Source organism: Aspergillus lentulus, assembly GCF_001445615.1.
Source record: "Aspergillus lentulus DNA, contig: Alt08, strain: IFM 54703, whole genome shotgun sequence".
Classification (NCBI taxonomy): domain Eukaryota; kingdom Fungi; phylum Ascomycota; class Eurotiomycetes; order Eurotiales; family Aspergillaceae; genus Aspergillus; species Aspergillus lentulus.
In genome coordinates this window covers 1,770,250-1,789,315 of record NW_028322118.1, presented here as the reverse complement: position 1 = coordinate 1,789,315, position 19,066 = coordinate 1,770,250, and the positions used below count along the sequence as shown (strand labels likewise).

Below are 19,066 nucleotides of genomic sequence, written 5' to 3'. Positions count from 1 at the left end.
CTATCTGGCTTGCATCGGCTTCCACCGCCATTTCTCAGTTTTTACCATCAACTACCTAGGGATTCGTCTACAAGAGATCTTGTTTTGAATGCACCAAACCCTCATCCTGCTGTTCCTCAGATAAATTGACCCGAGATCATCCTCTCTCGCCCATGATGATGGATCTTCAGAAGCGCCCTCCTCAATATCCGTCGCCCTTTGGCGCCTCACACGACCCTCGTGCCGCTTCGCAGCCGCCTCCAGCCTACAGCGTGCCTCCGCCTCAACAGGTCTACTACGATTCGCTGAAGCAGCACGGAATACCATCAAGCCAACCTGCGAACGCAATGGCCTACCCCTACTCCACATCTATGTCTTCTGCTCCGCCGACTCCTGCCTCATCAACTCCATATAACATGTCGGCTGCGCTACGCGTAGACAATCACAGCTATCAAGTGCCGCAGATGGACTATGAACCACCCAAAAGACATGATGATGGGCAGAAGGATCACAATAAGCGTCACCGTCGAAGCCACAGCCGCAAAAATAGTCATGATCAGCTAATTTATCGCGAAGGTAGGCAATACTATTTTCCTCTGCTTCTGACTCTGCTATTTACCTTTTTTTTCCCCCCTTCTTCTGTTTTTCGTTTTACTTCTTATAGTTTCGTGATTCCTCCCAGTTTATTCCCAAGCCGTTCTGCAGTGGAGGACCGCTGGACGCCATGCGCAGGCCATTCAAGGCTTGAACGTCGCGTCCCGTAAAATGTCCAGGTTGAACCTGAGGCATAATGGCCTCTAGCCAGCGTTGAATGGCTGGCGATTATACTAGCTCCTGATGTTATGGACGACGATCGTACCAGGCTACCTGCCAGTACGGTGTGACCTTGTACCTACCTGTCAGGCAGTACTACACCGTCAGCCAATCAGAAGTCCTGCATCCGTCGCGTCTGTGGCGCGGCTGGCGCCTGATCGACTACTGCTCGGCACGGGAGCGCTAGTCCTGGTGTGGAATAGCCTCCTTGTTCAGGACCCCCTTGCCTGACCTGGATTAGCGCTAGTCGAGCTACGCCCAGGCCCAGAGTCACGGGTTCATCCGCCCCAGTGCCTTTTGTGATTATGGAACTTCCATCATTGTCCCATCGGCTATCCTATTCCCAGTCCCCAATTCTCCCTTTCCTCTTAACCCCCTAGATTGGGCGTCATCATATTCCCGAGTTGAGCTCAGTTTCTATTCATTACGTGCATCTTCTTTTATTTTCGTTGTCTACCTTTTCCTCTGCGTGCGACATGAATCCTCCCCGGTCGCACGATCAGGGTCGTCGGAGGTCTTTGGGCAGCAGCAGCAGTCCCGTGTTTTCTGGTGCGTCCGCCGTTGAGGCTCTCGTGCAAGACAGCCTGCGATGGATCAAGTTTCATCATTGCTTTTTATTATTTTTTATATGCATATTTTTTCAGTCTTTCCTCATCGCACCATCTGTTTATCCCTTATGATTTTACGCGCTTTGCTGACCCAGACTGATCGCGCCTGAACAGGTCCGCAAGACCAGTCCTCCGCGTCTAGTGCCTTAGGAACCCGCCGAATGCCACCCCCTTCTCCACCACAGCACTATGCATCACGGGGCCAGTCGGGAAATTCATCGCTGCCTGCTCCTTTCATGTCTCGTGAGCCTCCCAACAACCTGGCTCATCATCGTCCTGGGAGCAGCATGTCGATATCTTCCATGCTAGGCTCGGACGCTGACCGACCAGCCCGGGATGTAGGCTCGGCTTCAATCTACTCTCGTGCTCCTGTATCCTCCGGCCCATATGGCAGCGCACCTCCACCGTCCGCCCCAAGCGCAATGTCACCACCCACTGCCCCGGCCAGGCCCTCAACGCTCGATTACCCAATGTTCCGTCGGTCAAAGACCCCCGAAAAATCTTTCTCGAAGAACCAGCCCGGCCGTCCTTACAGAGCAGGCGCTGGTAGTGTATCGCAAGGTCCACCAGGCCCCGAACAAGCCAGATTTGCAGGCCTATCGCGCGGCCAACCTCCGACACAGTTTCCAGACAAGCCTAGCTCTTCCCACACGTCGCCTCAATTGCAGTCTGCATCCACAGAGCCGTCCTACCATGAATCGCGCCGCTTGAGCTTCAACGGACCCGTCCCTCGTCCCAACAGCCAGCCGCAACATCTCGAGCGGTCGACGCGATCGGCGGGTTATAGTCCACTGTCGCGACCAGCGCCTGCGCCGGGAGCTGGAGACCATTCCCTAGGTTCTGGACATCAGCGCGCAACATCGTACGTGGGTCCCGAATCGCAGCATAGCCGCTTTGGGAACTTGTATGGTGATCGTCTCGCGGAGGAGCAAGCGCATCGCGACAGGGAGCGGGCGGCGGCTCATGAAGCTGAGTCGAAAGCTTCTCATGCTCAGTCTCGATATGGTCCTCATTACGGCGATCGCGATGCCGCGGCAACTCGCCATTCTGGTGCATCTGCCTGGGACCTCAGTCGCTCCCAACCACCCTCTCCGGAAACCAAGCGCTTCCCAGCTCCAGAGCAAGGCTCCGCATTCGGCTTCGGCGCCATTCAGAGCTATACCAAGTCTCTCGGGTTACAGCCAGGGGGTTCGCGGCAGCCGTCTTTGTCCATGCAACCCCGTCAGAACCAGCCGGCCCCATCGAATGAACAGCAATCCTACCTGAACAAGCTTCAGACTGAACCACGACTGTTCGGCTCGGCACCGTCAGGAGGACCGTCGTCTCTGGCCCACTCTGCCTCTTCCGACGATCAACGCCGAAAGGGGAGTGACGAGCTGCTACATCATCGAAATCTGCTCGGCGTCGGCCTTGACGCTAAACGCGGAGGACGTGCGTCGCCTTTACCTCAAGCTGTCCAAGGAGCGCAGGCTCAGATCCTTGGCCCGGCCGGCGAAGCTGGCATCAAGAGTGAATTAGGCCGCGTTTTCTCGGGTATTGGAAGTGGTGTTGGTGGCGTCACAGCCGCCACTGCAGGTAGTGGGCCCTCCACACCGATGACCGTCAGTCCCTTCAAGCGCGATAGCATTGCCGGGCGTTCAACCAACAGCGAGGCGACACTGGATGATTCTAAGACCAATCGACCTGCATCCACTACGGGCAAGCGTTCTCGAAAATCACGAGATGAGGACAGCAAGGCGGATAGTGAGCCTGGTACCGATCGACTCGGTGCGTCTGCAATCAGCAGGCGCGGTCGTCATGTTCATCACCACCATCATCAGTAAGTGATATTCCCTTCTAGTCTCAAGGTTATTTATCTACTTGTTCATCTAATCTAACTTTCCCAAGCCATCATCACCACCGCCTCAAGCCTGAAGAAGATAATGCTGTAGCTTCGAGCGCATCCCATCGGCCTGTGTCCTCGATGAATTTCTTCCACCGCACGTCCACACCAGCGGAAGCCACACCGTCCGGAATGCCGATGGGGCATCATCATCACCACCACCATCACCATCACCACCATGCCTCACGTCCAGCAGCTTCCACGGCGAACTCCGCAGCTATGTCACCGATGCGTGAACCTCGCACTGTGGTTACTGTTGAACCTGTTGTCTCCAGTGTAGCCCATCTTCCGCGGCATCATCTTGGGTCCACCCTGTATACTCCACGTATTGATATTCCTTCAGCGAAAGCTACCTTGGAGAGTGCCAAATTCGGCTACACCACCACTCCGCTCCCGATTCCCCGATTCGAAGGCAAGGAAAACTGCACGTTTACCGTACGTGTACCTCGATTTCGTATCGACGCGGCCCGCCGCGAGGAAATATGCGCGCGGCGAGCCCTCTGGGGTACTGGAATCTATACGGATGATTCGGACCCGGTGGCGGCAGCCATACATTCTGGATTCTTCCGCGGTGCTTGGGGTGAGGAGATTGACGTGGATATGCTTGACCTCGATATTCGTGACGCATATCAGCACGCGCCCAAGACGGCGGAGGATATGGGCTTGACAGGAGACCGACCACGGATTCCGCCCATCCCTCCAACAGACAAGGATCTCCACATCACACTCCTGATTCTGCCGAAGCTGGAACGATATGAAGCCAGCGTCCTCTTCGGACTGAAGTCTCGTTCCTGGGATGGCAACCACGACGGCATGAGCTTCAAAGTTCTCCGCGTGGAGTGGGTTGATGAGGGTGTTGGTCGCGGCGAGGAACGCGGCGGCGAGGCTCGACGAAAACGATTGCGCAATCTAATGCAGTCGGGACGGATTTGCACTGGGCCAGGAGTGATCAAGCTGGACCAGCTTCGTAGCGGTATTCAAGTGCCGCGGCGCCAGAATAGGGCAATGGATAAGCCAGAAGCGTCTACGCCGGTTCAGACGGTCTCTTGAGGGTCTTCCATGAGATCAGATATTTTCTGCTGTATTGCCTAGATATTGTTCGTGATGGATCTTTTGGGGGGGCTATTATGTGTTGATTGATCTTGGGTCTATACCTTTTTTTCTCTTTTTGTATCTTCGTCTACTAGCGAGGCGCGGAGTTGGGTTTCTTGACTACGTTCTATTCCTAGTTGCAATTGGTGAACTGCCATTCACATAATCATGGCCCGATTCAGAGAACTCGGTACTTTAAACCTGATCGAGCGTGCCACATGTCTATTCTATCCTCTTTATCTTCGGCCATTTCGATTGGCCACAGGTAGAAGCATATGACAGCCGGATCAGCGGGACGGATGAAGGGAAGTTAATGATAAACAGCGCCTGCAAGGAGAGAAAAGAGGCAAGTCTGACATTGGGCGTTTCTAGTACAGTCTACAGTTGACTTTGGAGATGATGTTGGAGTGACACGCAACATTATTGAATGCCGTTCATCTCTAATGGTGTACAACGAGGTACAGCTGGTATTGTATTAGGGTCATGATACGGAGTACGTACCGTATAGTTCGCAGCTCCCCCCCGCATTATTCCACCTTGGATCGAGTGTCGGGCGGCACGGCCGTACGAGTGATCCGATAGAACATTGCGATCATTCCAAAGTAGAGAGGTACTCACCGGCATAATGCCATAGATATAGCACAGGGATCATCTGCAACTGGACACTTCGGTGCCCGTCATTCCGATTCGTGCGGCATCCGCTTGTCAATCGGCCATCTTCCACCGCAACGGGCCGAGGCTCATGAGACTCTGGGGACTGTGGGAGAAACTGTTCGTTACCTGACGTACTTGGTATGATTGAGCTACTTCGGAAATACCAGAGCTGACCACGCTGGCCTCCGTGCTCCGTTCTCCGATTAAGACATTGGATGCTACCTAGGGATCTAAGGAAGGTACCTAAGGTAAGTAAGTGGATTATCCCCTTGTATGATAATGTATCTACGGCCGACTCCGGTGGTCACACGCGCCTTTACCTGTTGTTGTTTGGCCTTATGACGATATGCACATGTTTGGGTGACGGACGATAACCGTCCAAGGTAAAATACATGTAATACACACCAAACCAAGTACCCATAGTTACCCACCGGTCGGCTGAGACGAGATTCCCTCCAGCCGAGGCAACTTTCGAGCGTTGTGTCTGTTGGCTTCTCCTGTCTTAAACTTCAAACTCCTTCCTCGCCTTTTTGTCATAATTCCATATTCTCTCCTTTCTGCTCCTCAAAATATACCCTTTCCCTCAATCTTCCTCCCCTTCATTTCCCATCTGTATCACTCGCAGTCAGAGGGATGTTCACGGCTTCTGCTCGAAGCCGTCTCTCCACCACTCTCACACGGCCTCGTCTCACTCCTACAAACACTCTCCTTGCGCGATCTGCTGCAGTAAGGCTCGCGAATTCCGGGGAAAGTAAGCGTGGAGAAGCTAATTGAATGAGTGTGACAGGTTCCCATCATGGCTCCTCGTCGCAAGGCTTCCTCAGTCCCTGAGGGTGAGTTAATCACATGCGCACCTTTTGCAGACCTTGACTGGGCGGGACTGACTTGTCGCAGGATACGTAGAAGATCTCTCCAAGGGCAAGATGCTCCGATTTGAAGAATCACTCCCCCGCTTGCCGGTCCCCTCGTTAGAAGATACCGGCCGCCGTTACCTGAAATCCGTCCACGCCGTGGTTTCCGAGGCCGAGTACGAGCGCACCAAGAAGGCCGTCGAGGCCTTTATCCGTCCCGGTGGTGAGGGTCAGCCTCTGCAGGAAAGATTGCTGGCCCGCGCCGCCGATCCAAAAATCAAGAACTGGCTCACAGAATGGTGGAACCACGCCGCCTACTTGGGCTACCGGGACCCCGTCATTCCTTACGTCTCCTACTTCTACTCATACAAGGATGACCGTATGCGGCGGAACCCCGTCAAGCGTGCGGCGTCCATCACGACCGCTGCTCTTGAGTTCAAGCGCCAGGTAGACGACGGCTCCCTGGAGCCCGAGTACATGCGCAAACTGCCCATGGCCATGAGCTCGTACGAGTACATGTTCAACTGCTGCCGTATCCCCGCCGAGGGCGCCGACTACCCACAGAAGTACCCCGCCAAGGAGAACGAGCACATTGTGGTTGTGCGCAAGAACCAGTTCTTCAAGGTGCCCCTTGTTGTCAACGGGGAGCGTCTCAACGTCTCCGAGCTGGAGAAGCAGTTTGAGCGCATCTACCAGATCGCGCAGCGTGCTCCTCCCGTCGGCGTTCTGACTGTCGCCAACCGTGACCTGTGGGCCGATGCTCGGAAGAAGCTGCTGGCAGCCAACCCCGCCAACGAGCAGGCTCTGCGCGACATCGAGTCCAGCGGCTTCGTCGTCTGCCTCGACGATGCCACCCCTGTGACGCTGGAGGAGCGGGCTCACCAGTACTGGCACGGAGATGGCACCAACCGCTGGTTCGACAAGCCCCTGCAGTTCATCATCAACGACAACGGCACCGCCGGTTTCATGGGTGAGCACAGCATGATGGACGGCAGCCCCACCCACCGCATGAACGATCACCTCAACAACCTCATTTTCAACAACAAGATTGACCTCTCCGAGAAGCCTGTGCGCTCCAACCTGCCCGACCCCCGCCCCATCGAGTTCCACCTGAACTCGGAGGTGCTCGAGGCCATCGACGCCGCCTCCAAGGAGCACCGTCAGCAGATGTCTGCTCACGAGCTCAAGGTGCAGTCTTACCAGGGATACGGCAAGGGTCTCATCAAGAAGTTCAAGTGCAGCCCCGATGCTTATGTGCAGATGATCATCCAGCTGGCGTACTTCAAGATGTACGGCAAGAACCGCCCCACATACGAGTCGGCCTCGACCCGCAAGTTCCAGGAGGGTCGTACCGAGACCATCCGTAGCGTCTCTGACGAGAGCGTTGCCTTCTGCAAGGCCCAGGCCGACCCCTCCGTCCCCCGCGAGGAGGTCGTGCGCCTCTTCCGCGCAGCCCTCTCGGCTCACTCTAAGTATACCGCCCTGGCTAGCGATGGTCAGGGTGTTGACCGCCACCTGTTCGGACTGAAGAAGCTCCTGCGCGAGGGCGAGAAGCTCCCCGCTTTGTACGAAGACCCCGCCTACGCTTACAGCGGTTCATGGTACCTGTCGACCAGCCAGCTGAGCTCCGAGTTCTTCAACGGCTACGGATGGAGCCAGGTCATCGACGATGGATTCGGAATTGCTTATATGATCAACGAGAATAGGTATGTCTCTTGTCCTTTTCCGTCTATGTTTCGCTCAGTTGCTAACGACCGCTACAGCCTCAACTTCAACATTGTCTGCAAGCGCCTTGGAGCCGAGCGGATGAGCTACTATCTCAACGAGGCGGCGACGGACCTGAGAGACCTGCTGATGCCTGACCTGCTGGCCGAGAGCGAGAAGGCCAAGCTGTAAATTATATTTTTCCTTGTACAGTCTTAGATTATACCTATAAATGGCATGACTTTTTTTTTCTTCCCCGTCTGAAGGATGGCTCCAGTAATCCGCAATGCAATTGTAGAAGCGTCGATCATTGACGTTAGGCAAGCCGGCTGCCCAGGGAGAACCCAATGCTAGAATAAAGCGAGTGCGCCGCGGAACTGATCCTCCCCAACCTGCGAGCAGACCTTCGATAGCTGAGCCAACCCTACAGAGACCGGCAGACTCAGCTGCGCTAGGCCTGGGTGGCCGACGAACAATATGCAGACTAGCCACATCATCACCTCTGGGATTTTCACGCGCCGTGACGGGGAGAGCGTACGATACACATTTCACTTCCCCGGCTCCGACGGCGCTCTACAGCTAACGCTCTACAGCGGTCTAGATTGCTTTATCTGTCCCTTTATCTTTATCTTTATCTACTCGCGTCTGCGTCTGCATGCGGATTTGAACCCGCAATGCTCGCACCGCATCATGCTTTACAGACTTAATATCGGCAAGGGCGACGAGATATGCAGAGGGCTGGGTTCGAGGCCGAGACCCATGGCTCAGCGATTTGGGTGCTCGTGAATGGTCAGGTTGTGGTGTGGTGCGGTCTTTCGAGCAGCAGGCTGAGGTTGGCTGATCAAGCTGGAGGAAATGGGGCATGGAGTGAGAGAGCGCGGATGGGTTGTGTATCCGGGGCATATCGACCTGTGTTGCTGGGCCTAGGTCTAGAAGCTCAAGGCAAAGGTCAAGGTCAAGGCTAAGGCTGCGGAGGAATGCACTCGGCAAGGAGAGGAGAATTCGCGTTTCCGAGGTGTTGGCTAGGGCGTATGGTCGACATGAGTTATCAGGATAATGGCGCCTGCGCCGGTTGAGTAACCGGATGAATGGAAGCAAGAGAATTCAGTAAAATTGGCCGATCGTGGAAATGGAGGACAGAACGCGTAGTGCCAAGCTTATTCGACAATATGAGATTCTGACTTTCATTGCAACTGATCTTGATTATGCCTACAGTAGCTGGCCGACGATCACCGCGTATGCGCTCTGCATGCAATAAGAAAAAATAATGTATGCAGAGTTCGCCAAGGAGGCTCTAGAACGATCGACGACCTGCTTGCGTAGACAGACACTGCTGCCTGGAAATTAAAAATCCCTAGTAAAGGATAAGAACCGCCAATACACAGTATTGGTAGACCGGAAAGAAATGCGAGGAATTTGTGGTGCTTTGAGCCCTTTATTGAGTGGTGACAGCAAATACATCCAATGGATACACAGATAATCATAGTTCAGGGTATCAATGCACGTCAGCGGGAAAGGAACAGAAATACGGAGTATCTCGCACAAACTTGGTAGTTCGCCGATACTGACAACGAAAAAAATTTCGGATCATAAGACACGCCGAGAAAGTGTAAACTGGAAGTTAAAGAAGCCGGCGGACGGCCGACAGCGCACCCATGCCTTGTGTTTCCCCATCAGGACTTGTTCGTGGGCTCAGTAGCCGACCCCACATCGGCAGATGCATGATGATCGGCGGTTTCGGCCCCCTGTGTGGCAGGTGGCGCACTCTGCTCCGGTCGGGCACCAGAGGTGGTCAACTCACTAATATGTCGTTCTTTTGCTTTGTTAGCATTAGGATCTTCAGCTCCGAGCATACATGGGAGGTGAACAGATGCCGAGACTTGGCAGAGATGACAGACGGAGGGAAAACAGCAAACGAACCTAATTCGCGTATACGCTGCCGAAGCATCTGGTTTTCGCGATTGAGCATGGATGCTTCGGCTTGGTAGAAAGCCACCTCATCCCTGCTACCACGTCGGGACGAGGTTTCACTAGTGCCTGCTACCAGGTCCAACCCTTCGGGGCCACGGGACGAGTCGACCGACGTTCCATGCAGAGAAGCAGAAGGTAGCGGCCGAAGACTGGGAGAGGCAGTCTGGCTGGAAGGTCGCGACGCCCGGTGGCTGGACAGGGATGAAGGGAACTGAGTGGATGTCCGACCGCTACCAGCTGCAGGGAGTGGTGGTATTATGGGGACACCGACAGATCGTTCGGACGGTGGTGTGGAATCTTCAACAGCGGTGCCTGATTGTTGCTGCTGCTGCTGGAGTTGTTGTAGTTGGGCTTGCTGACTCCGAATCATCTGCAACAGTCGGTTCTATTGCCCAATCAGCATCCAAAGCCAATTTGCGATTTTGAGGATAGCGCATAGATAATCATACCACTTGCGCTTCTTGTTCTTGCTCCAATTCCTGGTGGAGCTCCCCTAGAGACGGAGCACGCTGGTGGTGCGGGTCGCCTGTAGCAAATATCGGGCTGCCTCCGATCGTGGGACTTGCCGTGCGAAGTGCATGGCTCAGGGAGGAACGGTGTTCGGCTGAGGGAATTTCGGTCTCGCTCAGGTTTGAGTTGGTACCTGTGGGAGCCCGGCGTTGCTCTGAAATCGACAACCTTGTACGAGGCGAAGCGCGTGAGGACCGACGGGACAGGTCCGTGGCATTAGTATTGCTGTTCATGGTGGTAGATGACGCTGCAGGGGAGACTGCTGACACAGATTCGGAAGAGGCGGGGACTGTCCGTGGTGGACGCGGGGATGAGGGGGAACGCGATGGTGGAAGAGAATTGAGATCAGGAGGCATTCCTTGGGCTGAAGAGTGGGTAGGCAGAGCCCGGGAAGAAAGATGAGTGATGTGATACGATGACGATGTGGACGATGTTAATGATGATGATTACAATCACTGTTCACTTGAACTCAGCTTTAGATATGGGTTCTGGTTATGATGATGCCGCAACCAGAACAGCAGTCGTTAGTCAGCCACGCTATTCTGAATTCAGCATGCTGCGCCACAGCTTGACCATTTCTGGCTTCATTTTAGGGCAAATAGCTAGGGCTGAGTATCTCAGCCACATCATGGTCCGTATCAACCCGCTCGTTGCAAAGCATCAGCACACAATATCAGAGCCTCAGAAGCTGAAAAGTTCGGAGATCTCCAGAGATAAGGTGAGTAAGATCAGTTTTTAACCGAGTGCCAGATGACCAAACATCTATGAAAAAGATCAGCGATGCTCATCGCCTACAGTCTCGACAGATTCAGCCAGAACTTGGGCCTACGGGCTGGATTCGTTGAGACAGAATGCTTAGAATGCAATGCACTGTGGTTTGACCTAGTGTCTTGGGTGGAATAGACTGTTTACTTGAGAGACCAGGACCGATAAGAGAATGTACGCGCATATGCTAACCTACTGTTTCCCCGACAAGGGCCGGAAACACGATCATTTCTGCATAAGAAAATTCGTCAGTTACCAGAGTTATCGGAGATTGGTATATGCGAGTCGGAAGTACCTGCCGTGATATGCAATGCCAAAGTCTAGCCGGGACCTCTCATGAGGATGGGGAAATCGCCGAAGCTCGACTCGACAAGTCGGTTCTGGTTTGCCGGAACGATGAGCTCAACATGATACTGTTGCACCCTCAAAAGCTTGACTGGATGACTTCGGTGTCTACACTCAACGACACACGATTGTATCTTGTCACAGCCACGAACCTTGTCCATGCGCGAACCACTACTCCAAGTCAGAAGACCAGGGACAGAACTTAGACCGTTAGAGAGCGGGAAGGTTACAACTGATCTACTTGAAAGCTCCAATGGACGTTATCTCAATTCGATAGAACGCCACATGACTAGGATCAGACAGCGGTGAGCTTCGAGAAGCCCAATGCGGCGTCTTCGTGACGGCGATAGTCATAAGATATACTCTTGAGTATAAATCTAGAAGTCAGCCACAATGCGACCGTAGATCATAGTATCATCATCTAGTTCACTCATACATGACAGGAAGCTTGACAGGAAAAAAGAATAACGCGATTGTCAGCTGACTACTGATTAAGGTGATATTGATGCATTGAGTTTATATTTCCGGGAGACTGAGACATTATTGTCTACCCCATGGGCAACCACCAGGAGCATTAGAATTTAGAAGGAATTCGGTAAGTGTGAGCTTTGAAGTCTGAAATTCACAGTTCCAGCCGATACCGGCTTCCGCTGCTGAATTGGGAATACTGATGGGGCCAAGTCCCGCAAGCGGACCAGTCACGCAGCCAACCACCCAAGAGTGTGCCAATCAGCCAGAAAGCTTGAGCCCTCGGATCCGTCCGTTTTGAGAAACAGGCTGATTTGTACTTGGACCTCATAAGGTGGACCACGTGACAGGGAACCGATCTTTCTTTCCTCGTGGGCGTGGGTTTCGGGGAATTTTTTTTTGAAAGGATGTTGATGTGAGGGGGGTGCGATCGAACATTCTCCAGTCTCCAAACCTAAGGTTGAAGTAGGGTGAGAAAAAACGTGAAGCCCTTGTAGATCAGCGAGATGGGGCCGGGGTAACGTGGCTACGAAGTAAGGAGTGTCAAGACTCTCCCCCAGTGGAATAGATACACGATGAAAACTAATCCAGGTTCATGATGGACTTTGATTTTTCTAGTGGGATTGAAGCTGCAAATTCCGCCCCAAGATCACCTGGCAACGATCCTTGACTGAGCGATTTTGTCATGTCGTACGGGCCTTGTACAGTAGGAGGAACTTGTAACCTGGGTTGACCCTAGACAGTAAGCTTTGGATCGCCGGTTAGGCAAACCAATTTTATAGATTCTACTGAGCAGAGTTAGCCTATCTCGGGCATCTGAAACTGAGACCGACAGTGAGAACATTCCCATGGGTTTCAGAAAGGTTGCATGCTGACTCTATGCGCTGCATGGAAAGAGTAAGGTAACTCGGAATATCAGAAAGCACCTATGCATCTCGTATGATAATCACAGAATTACCTTATCCTTGCCACGTATTATGCCGTATGATGTCTTTACCTAACTACCTTTAACAAATGTACCTTTAGTGGATCCGATCTGCTTGTTGAAACGTCACGTCCGAGGTGTTCAAAAATACTACTACATTTCCAGGTTACGGAGAAAGCCTCATACGTACTCATGCAGGCGACAAGGATTGTCAACTTCTGACAATGTTCTATGAAATATTCTGGAAAGTAAGACAACATCTCACGATCAGGTTAGAAACCAACTAGTTATACAAATGCATGACTAAAGTTGTCGTCGTAAAACAGTCCAAGTCCTACTCGGAATGACGATCTGCGTAAGAGCCGACGGGAAAAAAAGGGAAAAAAAAGGGCTTGACGTCACACGCGGTTGCCCCGAAGAAAAAGCACCCCCACAAAACCGAGGATGACCCTTGCAATTGGACAAATCTCTCGGATTACTCCAGTATCCAACATGGTAGTATCATGATTGTTCACACGCCAACATTGATCGTCTCAATGTGCGCGTCGTAATTTGTCGAAGTCCGACAAGTCCCAACTCATCCTGGGAATTTCTGGCGGCTAAGCCTCGAAGAAAGCTCAGAAGATCGCCAGTACCCGACCGCCTCGGCAAGCCACACCAAAAATGATCCATGAGCACGGCCGGCCAACTATCCCGACTCCTTGCGTCGATACGGGCTGCTAGCCTCTTCATTGTCAGCCTGTACTCTGTAAATTCTGTGAAATCCATTGGGAACGAGACCATCATCTGCAGCAGAGTATTCCTGCTGGCAGAATTGACTGTACTGTAGGTTTTCCTTCGACGCCGTCCCATGGCTTGGCCGCTTGGTTTCCCGAAACGGGCATTCCTGAAGCTGTCGGCCCAGAGCGGCCTCTGTAGTGGTACTCTTCGGGCTAGCACTCAACTTCCGAGTGGAGCACCCTAAATCATGGCCATTTGCGGCCATCTTCTACTTGCCCGTGGGGATTCCTATCGCCGTTTTCCGTTGGCTCAGATGACGAGGGGCAGACGCTGACTGGACCCTGAGGTTCCCAGACGTCCCATTATTCGCAACTGATGGGGAAGGACATTCTTCCTGGACGGCGTGGCGAGTGGGCTCGAATGTCCGGTCCTGATTCGGTATCCGGCTGCGTCGGTGGCCCAAACCATGTTCAATGCGCAGCTCTGGCTGCAGTCTTTGCGTGAGAAAAAATTAGTCAATTATGCAAAGGAAGGGGCGAGCATGTCTGCAAAGAGATAAATGATTTTTAGTAAAGAAACAGAGGCAAAACGCGGGAAAAAAGACAGGATTTTGCAAGAGACGTACAGCAAAGGTTGGTGAGTATATTCTGCTCTTAGCTGTTCTGTAACCTGAATGGATCATTAGACCAGACAAAAAGAAAGTTTGGAAATTAACAGAGAAGCCCCGTACTGATTTACCCCGGGTTCTCCCCATTGGAAGGGAAGTAAAGTGCAGGCACAAAGTGGGCTTTGTCCATGGGTGGTAGAGTAGCATCAGGTATTTCCCCGTCCTTTCCCTTTCTGGGGTTCCTGCCAGCCCACACAGTATATTATAGATAGCCTGAGGCGCCTCTTGTTGACCGCATTCATACTTCTTCTACTCGGTTCATCGACTGTTGTTTTTCTTTCTTCCTGTGCTCTCCCACCTTTTGATCTGCACTCCTCTCTCCCAAACCCTTTGCTTACATTAACACTTCGCCGAGTGTTAGTCTTACTTCTCTCACACAACCACTTTTTAACTCGCGAGATAGAGCTTCTATCTCATTGTTTTCCTCTTCTTGTCGGCTCCTCAGTGTTCACTCTGCTTATAATCTCTTCTATCTACATCTACTGCTTGTGGTAGCCTGGCTAAGTCAAAGATCTCTTACTTATTAAAGTAAGTTTACATGGTCTACCTAATGGTTGTTACGCGTTCACACCTCTAACCATCTTTTTAGGTTTCTGATACGCGAGATACAGAGCAGGCTATCTCAAAATGGCAGTGCCTCCTCCCTCTGAAGGGGTCAGGGAGATAGAAAACTCGCATCATCACGAGTCTGAGGCCTCGTCCTCTACTCACGCGGACCAGGGCATTGACCCGTTTGAAAAGCCAGAGCCCACAACTGCCGACATTGAAAATGTCGAGACTGTGGAAGCTGTCGAAGAAAAGCCTGTGCCTTCGAGGGCGGACAAGGTCATCAAGGAGGCGGATTGTTACGATGAGCTGGGGTACTCCTGGCCGTCGTGGAAAAAGTGGACCATCATCAGCGTGATCTTTCTTGTCCAGACTTCCATGAACTTCAATACCAGTCTGTATTCCAATGCTTTGACTGGCATCTCTGAAGAGTACGGAGTCAGTATGCAGGCTGCTCGTTGCGGTGCCATGATCTTCCTCGTTACTTATGCCTTTGGCTGCGAACTCTGGGCTCCCTGGAGTGAGGAACTCGGACGCAAGCCAATCCTCCAGGCAAGTCTGTTTCTCGTCAATGCTTTCCAACTTCCTGTGGCTCTTGCTCCCAACTTTGCCTCCATCATGGTGGGTCGAGCCCTGGGTGGTCTGAGTTCTGCCGGTGGCTCCGTCACACTGGGAATGATTGCCGATCTATGGGAAGCAGATGATCAGCAGTACGCCGTGGCGTGTGTCGTCTTTTCCTCTGTTGCAGGCTCTGTTATTGGTCCTGTCGTCGGTGGATTCGTCGAAGAATATCTGCCTTGGCGCTGGAATATCTGGATTCAATTGATCTTCGGAGGAGCTGTTCAGCTCGCTCACCTAATCTGTGTTCCGGAGACTCGCACGACGATATTGATGGACAGAATTGCTAAGAGAAGAAGAAAAAATGGAGAGGATATATGGGGCCCTAACGAGGTGCTTGAGTTCCGGGAGCGGTTTGCAGTGCGGGAAATTCTCGCCACCTGGATCCGCCCCTTCAAGATGTTCTTGACTGAGCCCATAGTCCTGTCTCTCTCTTTACTGAGTGGCTTCAGCGACGCTTTGATCTTTATGTTCATCCAGTCATTTGGTCTTGTTTACAAGCAGTGGGGCTTCGGCACGGTTGAACTCGGCTTGTCGTTTTTACCCATCCTAGTTGGGTACTTCATCGCATGGATATCCTTTTTCCCAGCCATTAAACGGAACATCAAAGAGAGACGCGCTAAGCCTCATGATGAAAGGGCTCAATACGAATCTCGCCTATGGTGGCTTCTTTACACAGCTCCTTGCCTGCCCATCGGGTTGATTGGTTTTGCTTGGACCAGCCAGGGTCCTCCCGTCCACTGGATTGGTACCATGGTTTTCTCAGCCATTGTCGGCATTGCCAACTACAGCATTTACATGGCGACAATTGACTACATGGTCTGTGCCTATGGTCCTTACTCTGCTTCGGCAACCGGTGGAAATGGCTGGTCTCGGGACTTCTTGGCTGGTGTTCTTACCATTCCTGCTACACCTTTCTTCGAGAGTAAGTTGTCCTGTCCACTGATCCGCCTTATGGTCACAGCAGCTGACAGGCCGTTTCACAGACATTGGCGGCAAGCGTCATCTCGAGTACGCATCTACGATTTTGTGTAAGTCTTTAATCTGCTTGTACAGCATTCCAGGGACAGAGACTGATCTTGACCTTCTTTAGTCTGCATCTCATTCGTCCTCGTCGTTGCCGTCTATGTCATCTATTGGTGCGGTCCTTACCTCCGCCAGCGCTCTACATTCGCCCAACAGCTGTCGGTTGCTCGCCACGATGTCGAAGTCGACCTCAATGTCCGACAGTTGTCTAGAATTCCCACTGGCTCTAGGGCAAATTCTCTTGCAAGATCTCGCCAGGATCTCCGAATCCGCCAGGCCCTTGGAAGCCGACAGGGCAGCTATGTGGCATCCCGTGGTCCGTCTCGCGCGGGCTCTCGTGCTCAGTCGCGCAGAAACAGTATCTCCTTCGCAGAATGAGCATGATCACAACTCCACAACCGAGCGGCCTGGAGCCGATGGGTATTTGAGGAGACGTTGTCGTTGATGCCAATCATGGAGGGAATGATCCACAGTGACACGGACTTTTCAGGCAGCAACACGCTTTATGGGAGCTTTGTAAGCTTTGTAAGCTTCGTAAGCTTTGCTGCTCTTCTGTTCGTTGCCTCTGTGAGCAACTTTCATTTCATTTCTTGAGCAGGGCCGGGCTTTGCAAGTGTTATTTCTCTTGTCTCTTTCTTCTTTTCGTCTCCGTCTGTGGTGGAAGGCCTTAGTGCTACACCTTGCTTGTGTGTTCAGACTCTGACTCTCGGAACTCATTTGCATTGCACACTTGCAGAGTGAACGGGCGGAGTCTGGTCGGTACATCCGAGTCAAACAGGTGTCGGCTTCGTACCATTTCGATGGCCTTTTAATTGTATCTGGGATTTTATGTTGCTTAAGCTTTGTTTCTTTCTGCGGCTTACGAGATTTCCTATTTCAAAGGTGGTCTGTCTTCTCTATGCTTGTGTTGCCAGCGAGGGGGATGTTTACTTTCTAGCGATTGTGTCTTGACGGCGGGATCGAAGTACTTAGCGAGAGACTCCTCGGCTGCAGGTGGCTAGTAAAAAAAATACGAAAAAATCATGATGTTTTCTCTATCGATGCTTCAAGCGATCTGTAGCAGTAAAGCCTCACGTCGACGTAATCTGTCAAAGGGACTCAAGCGCGGCCGCACGGCGGGATGGGCGGAATAGTAGAAATCAAGGTATTGGGGATGCGGGCGTGATGCGGAGGGACCCATCCATGTAGTAAGTATTAGAGTTAAAGCACATTGTTTAAGGTTCTCTGGATTCCCCATGGATCTGTTATGAGAAGGAGGTATATAGCCTATCAAAGCCAAGGTACGAGGTAGGTGGCCTGAAGAAAAGATCAGACGTCATTGAACCGATGGCCGGGAAGATGATAGCACGGACTCCGCAATGGAGGCCAGACGCATCTACAGAGATCGCGGAGGCGACTTCCACGGACTCTTGACTTTTGGGTTAACCGTCTGCGGAGATTGTGGGATAGATCTGGCTGGCTGATTCCGGAGGTTACATCCGGCGATCTCTTAATCTTGTGGAGTCGGGGTACTTTTACGGAGTATGGAGTACATGTAAAAACCTGCCTGATTCGGGTGAGGATGAGGCTGTTCTGCAGGCACCATCTGTCACCTAAACGTTGCAGCTTCTCGGTGGGGGTGGAGTTGGATGATGGCTCAGGCTAACGTGGGCGCATCACGTGACTGGTCCGTCCTGCGAGAGTGTTGCCATTTCCCCGTTGTCAATGTCAACTACTGAGTTCTGACGGTGATGACGATAAGGCCTCTTAAGGTTTGACTAAATTGTACCTCGAGCATGGGCGCAGCGCGGGGGGTCCTGCAACGCCGGGTGCGGGCTTGCATTTCTCGTCCCGGTGTTGTATCTGGTAGAGTCATTTATCCATCATTGTGGTTGTCTTCGTCCTTGTCATCGTCGTCATCATCCATTCCGACGCGGAGTTCTCCCCGCACGACGGTGTCTCCGCTCCGTGAGGGGAGGCGGTTGCCTACGCCTGTGATGGCGGGTGCGGGTGCGGGTTACTCGACTGATGCTGGTGCTTCTGAGGGCCAGGAGCAGGAGACGCAGGTGCAGATCTCGCAGGGGGAGGATGCGGAGCAGGTTCAGGGGGGATTGAAACCGTTGCTTGAGAAGGGGTGGGTGTTGGATGGGGAGGGGATGGGGATCCAGAAGACGTTCTATTTTCGGTCTTATTTCAAGGCTGTGGTGGGTTCTGATTATTGTTGTTCTTCGCGAAAGATTAGGGAGGCTGATTGTTTGGTTGGTGCAGAGCTTTGTGAATGTGGTTGCGTCGCAGAGCGCGATAAAGAAGCATCATCCTACCATGACTGTTGTAAGTTCTTTTTCCTTCTGGATGGGGAAAAGGTTGCGACATGCTAATGAATTGTGGTGACAGAGGATTGGAAGTGTGGATGTGCATTGGACGACGCATAATCCGCGAGGACTGTCGTCGAAAGACATTGCAATGGCGCAGCATTGTGAGGAGGGAGCGGAGTTGATGGGGGCTGTTGCCGAGGCGCAGGGGAAGAAGTGTGCGCTACCCTCGGTGACTTTGCTGGGAACTCCTTCGCGTGAGCGCGAAGCCTAGGAGAATTCTATTTCCTGTACCTTATTATTCTGGACGGATCGCGTATTACTCGAGAAACAACAATTGACCTGTCAATTGTATGCCAATTGTGGCTTCACGACTCAACCGAATCAAGTCAAGCTGCTCTAAACTGGAAGTGATATGAGACGATCATATGAACTCGTGCCGAACGACGATCCGTTGACGTTGATCGCCGTCCGTCATGCCTTGAACAAGTATGGACTGCTGCAATCTGCTGCGTTCCGTCACCTTGTACAACCTATTCACAATCTGCTGCAGAATAGGTCGCCCGTTGTCGATATATCAAGGGCCGCGCAGATTTGTTCAGGTTCACAACAGAATTATGAAGAGAGTTTC

At 52.4% G+C, this 19,066-nt stretch overlaps 5 protein-coding genes across 5 annotated transcripts; 4 read left to right on the top strand and 1 right to left on the bottom strand.

The window, feature by feature from the left end:
- Positions 1-152: 152 nt before the first annotated feature.
- ALT_3842 (LCCL domain-containing protein) lies at positions 153-4,332 on the top strand (the record flags this gene model as incomplete). The annotated part of the gene is made up of 3 exons (XM_033560468.2): positions 153-555; positions 1,515-3,219; positions 3,288-4,332. 3 exons carry the CDS (start codon positions 153-155, stop codon positions 4,330-4,332), a joined length of 3,153 nt encoding a protein of 1,050 aa, XP_033416359.2.
- Positions 4,333-5,661: 1,329 nt separating this feature from the next.
- ALT_3841 (carnitine O-acetyltransferase CAT2) lies at positions 5,662-7,775 on the top strand (the record flags this gene model as incomplete). The annotated part of the gene is made up of 4 exons (XM_033560469.2): positions 5,662-5,754; positions 5,816-5,861; positions 5,923-7,585; positions 7,643-7,775. 4 exons carry the CDS (start codon positions 5,662-5,664, stop codon positions 7,773-7,775), a joined length of 1,935 nt encoding a protein of 644 aa, XP_033416360.1.
- Positions 7,776-9,256: 1,481 nt separating this feature from the next.
- ALT_3840 (uncharacterized protein) lies at positions 9,257-10,297 on the bottom strand (the record flags this gene model as incomplete). Its single annotated transcript, XM_033560470.2, has 3 exons — positions 9,257-9,396; positions 9,504-9,939; positions 10,004-10,297. The coding sequence occupies 3 exons, from the start codon at positions 10,295-10,297 to the stop codon at positions 9,257-9,259; spliced, it is 870 nt and encodes a 289-aa protein (XP_033416361.2).
- A 4,284-nt stretch (positions 10,298-14,581) lies between these two features.
- On the top strand, positions 14,582-16,522 carry ALT_3839 (uncharacterized protein; the record flags this gene model as incomplete). The annotated part of the gene is made up of 3 exons (XM_033560471.2): positions 14,582-16,043; positions 16,105-16,149; positions 16,212-16,522. The coding sequence occupies 3 exons, from the start codon at positions 14,582-14,584 to the stop codon at positions 16,520-16,522; spliced, it is 1,818 nt and encodes a 605-aa protein (XP_033416362.2).
- A 1,397-nt stretch (positions 16,523-17,919) lies between these two features.
- Positions 17,920-18,709, top strand: ALT_3838 (4a-hydroxytetrahydrobiopterin dehydratase; the record flags this gene model as incomplete). The annotated part of the gene is made up of 3 exons (XM_033560472.1): positions 17,920-18,327; positions 18,392-18,454; positions 18,518-18,709. 3 exons carry the CDS (start codon positions 17,920-17,922, stop codon positions 18,707-18,709), a joined length of 663 nt encoding a protein of 220 aa, XP_033416363.1.
- Positions 18,710-19,066: the final 357 nt, after the last annotated feature.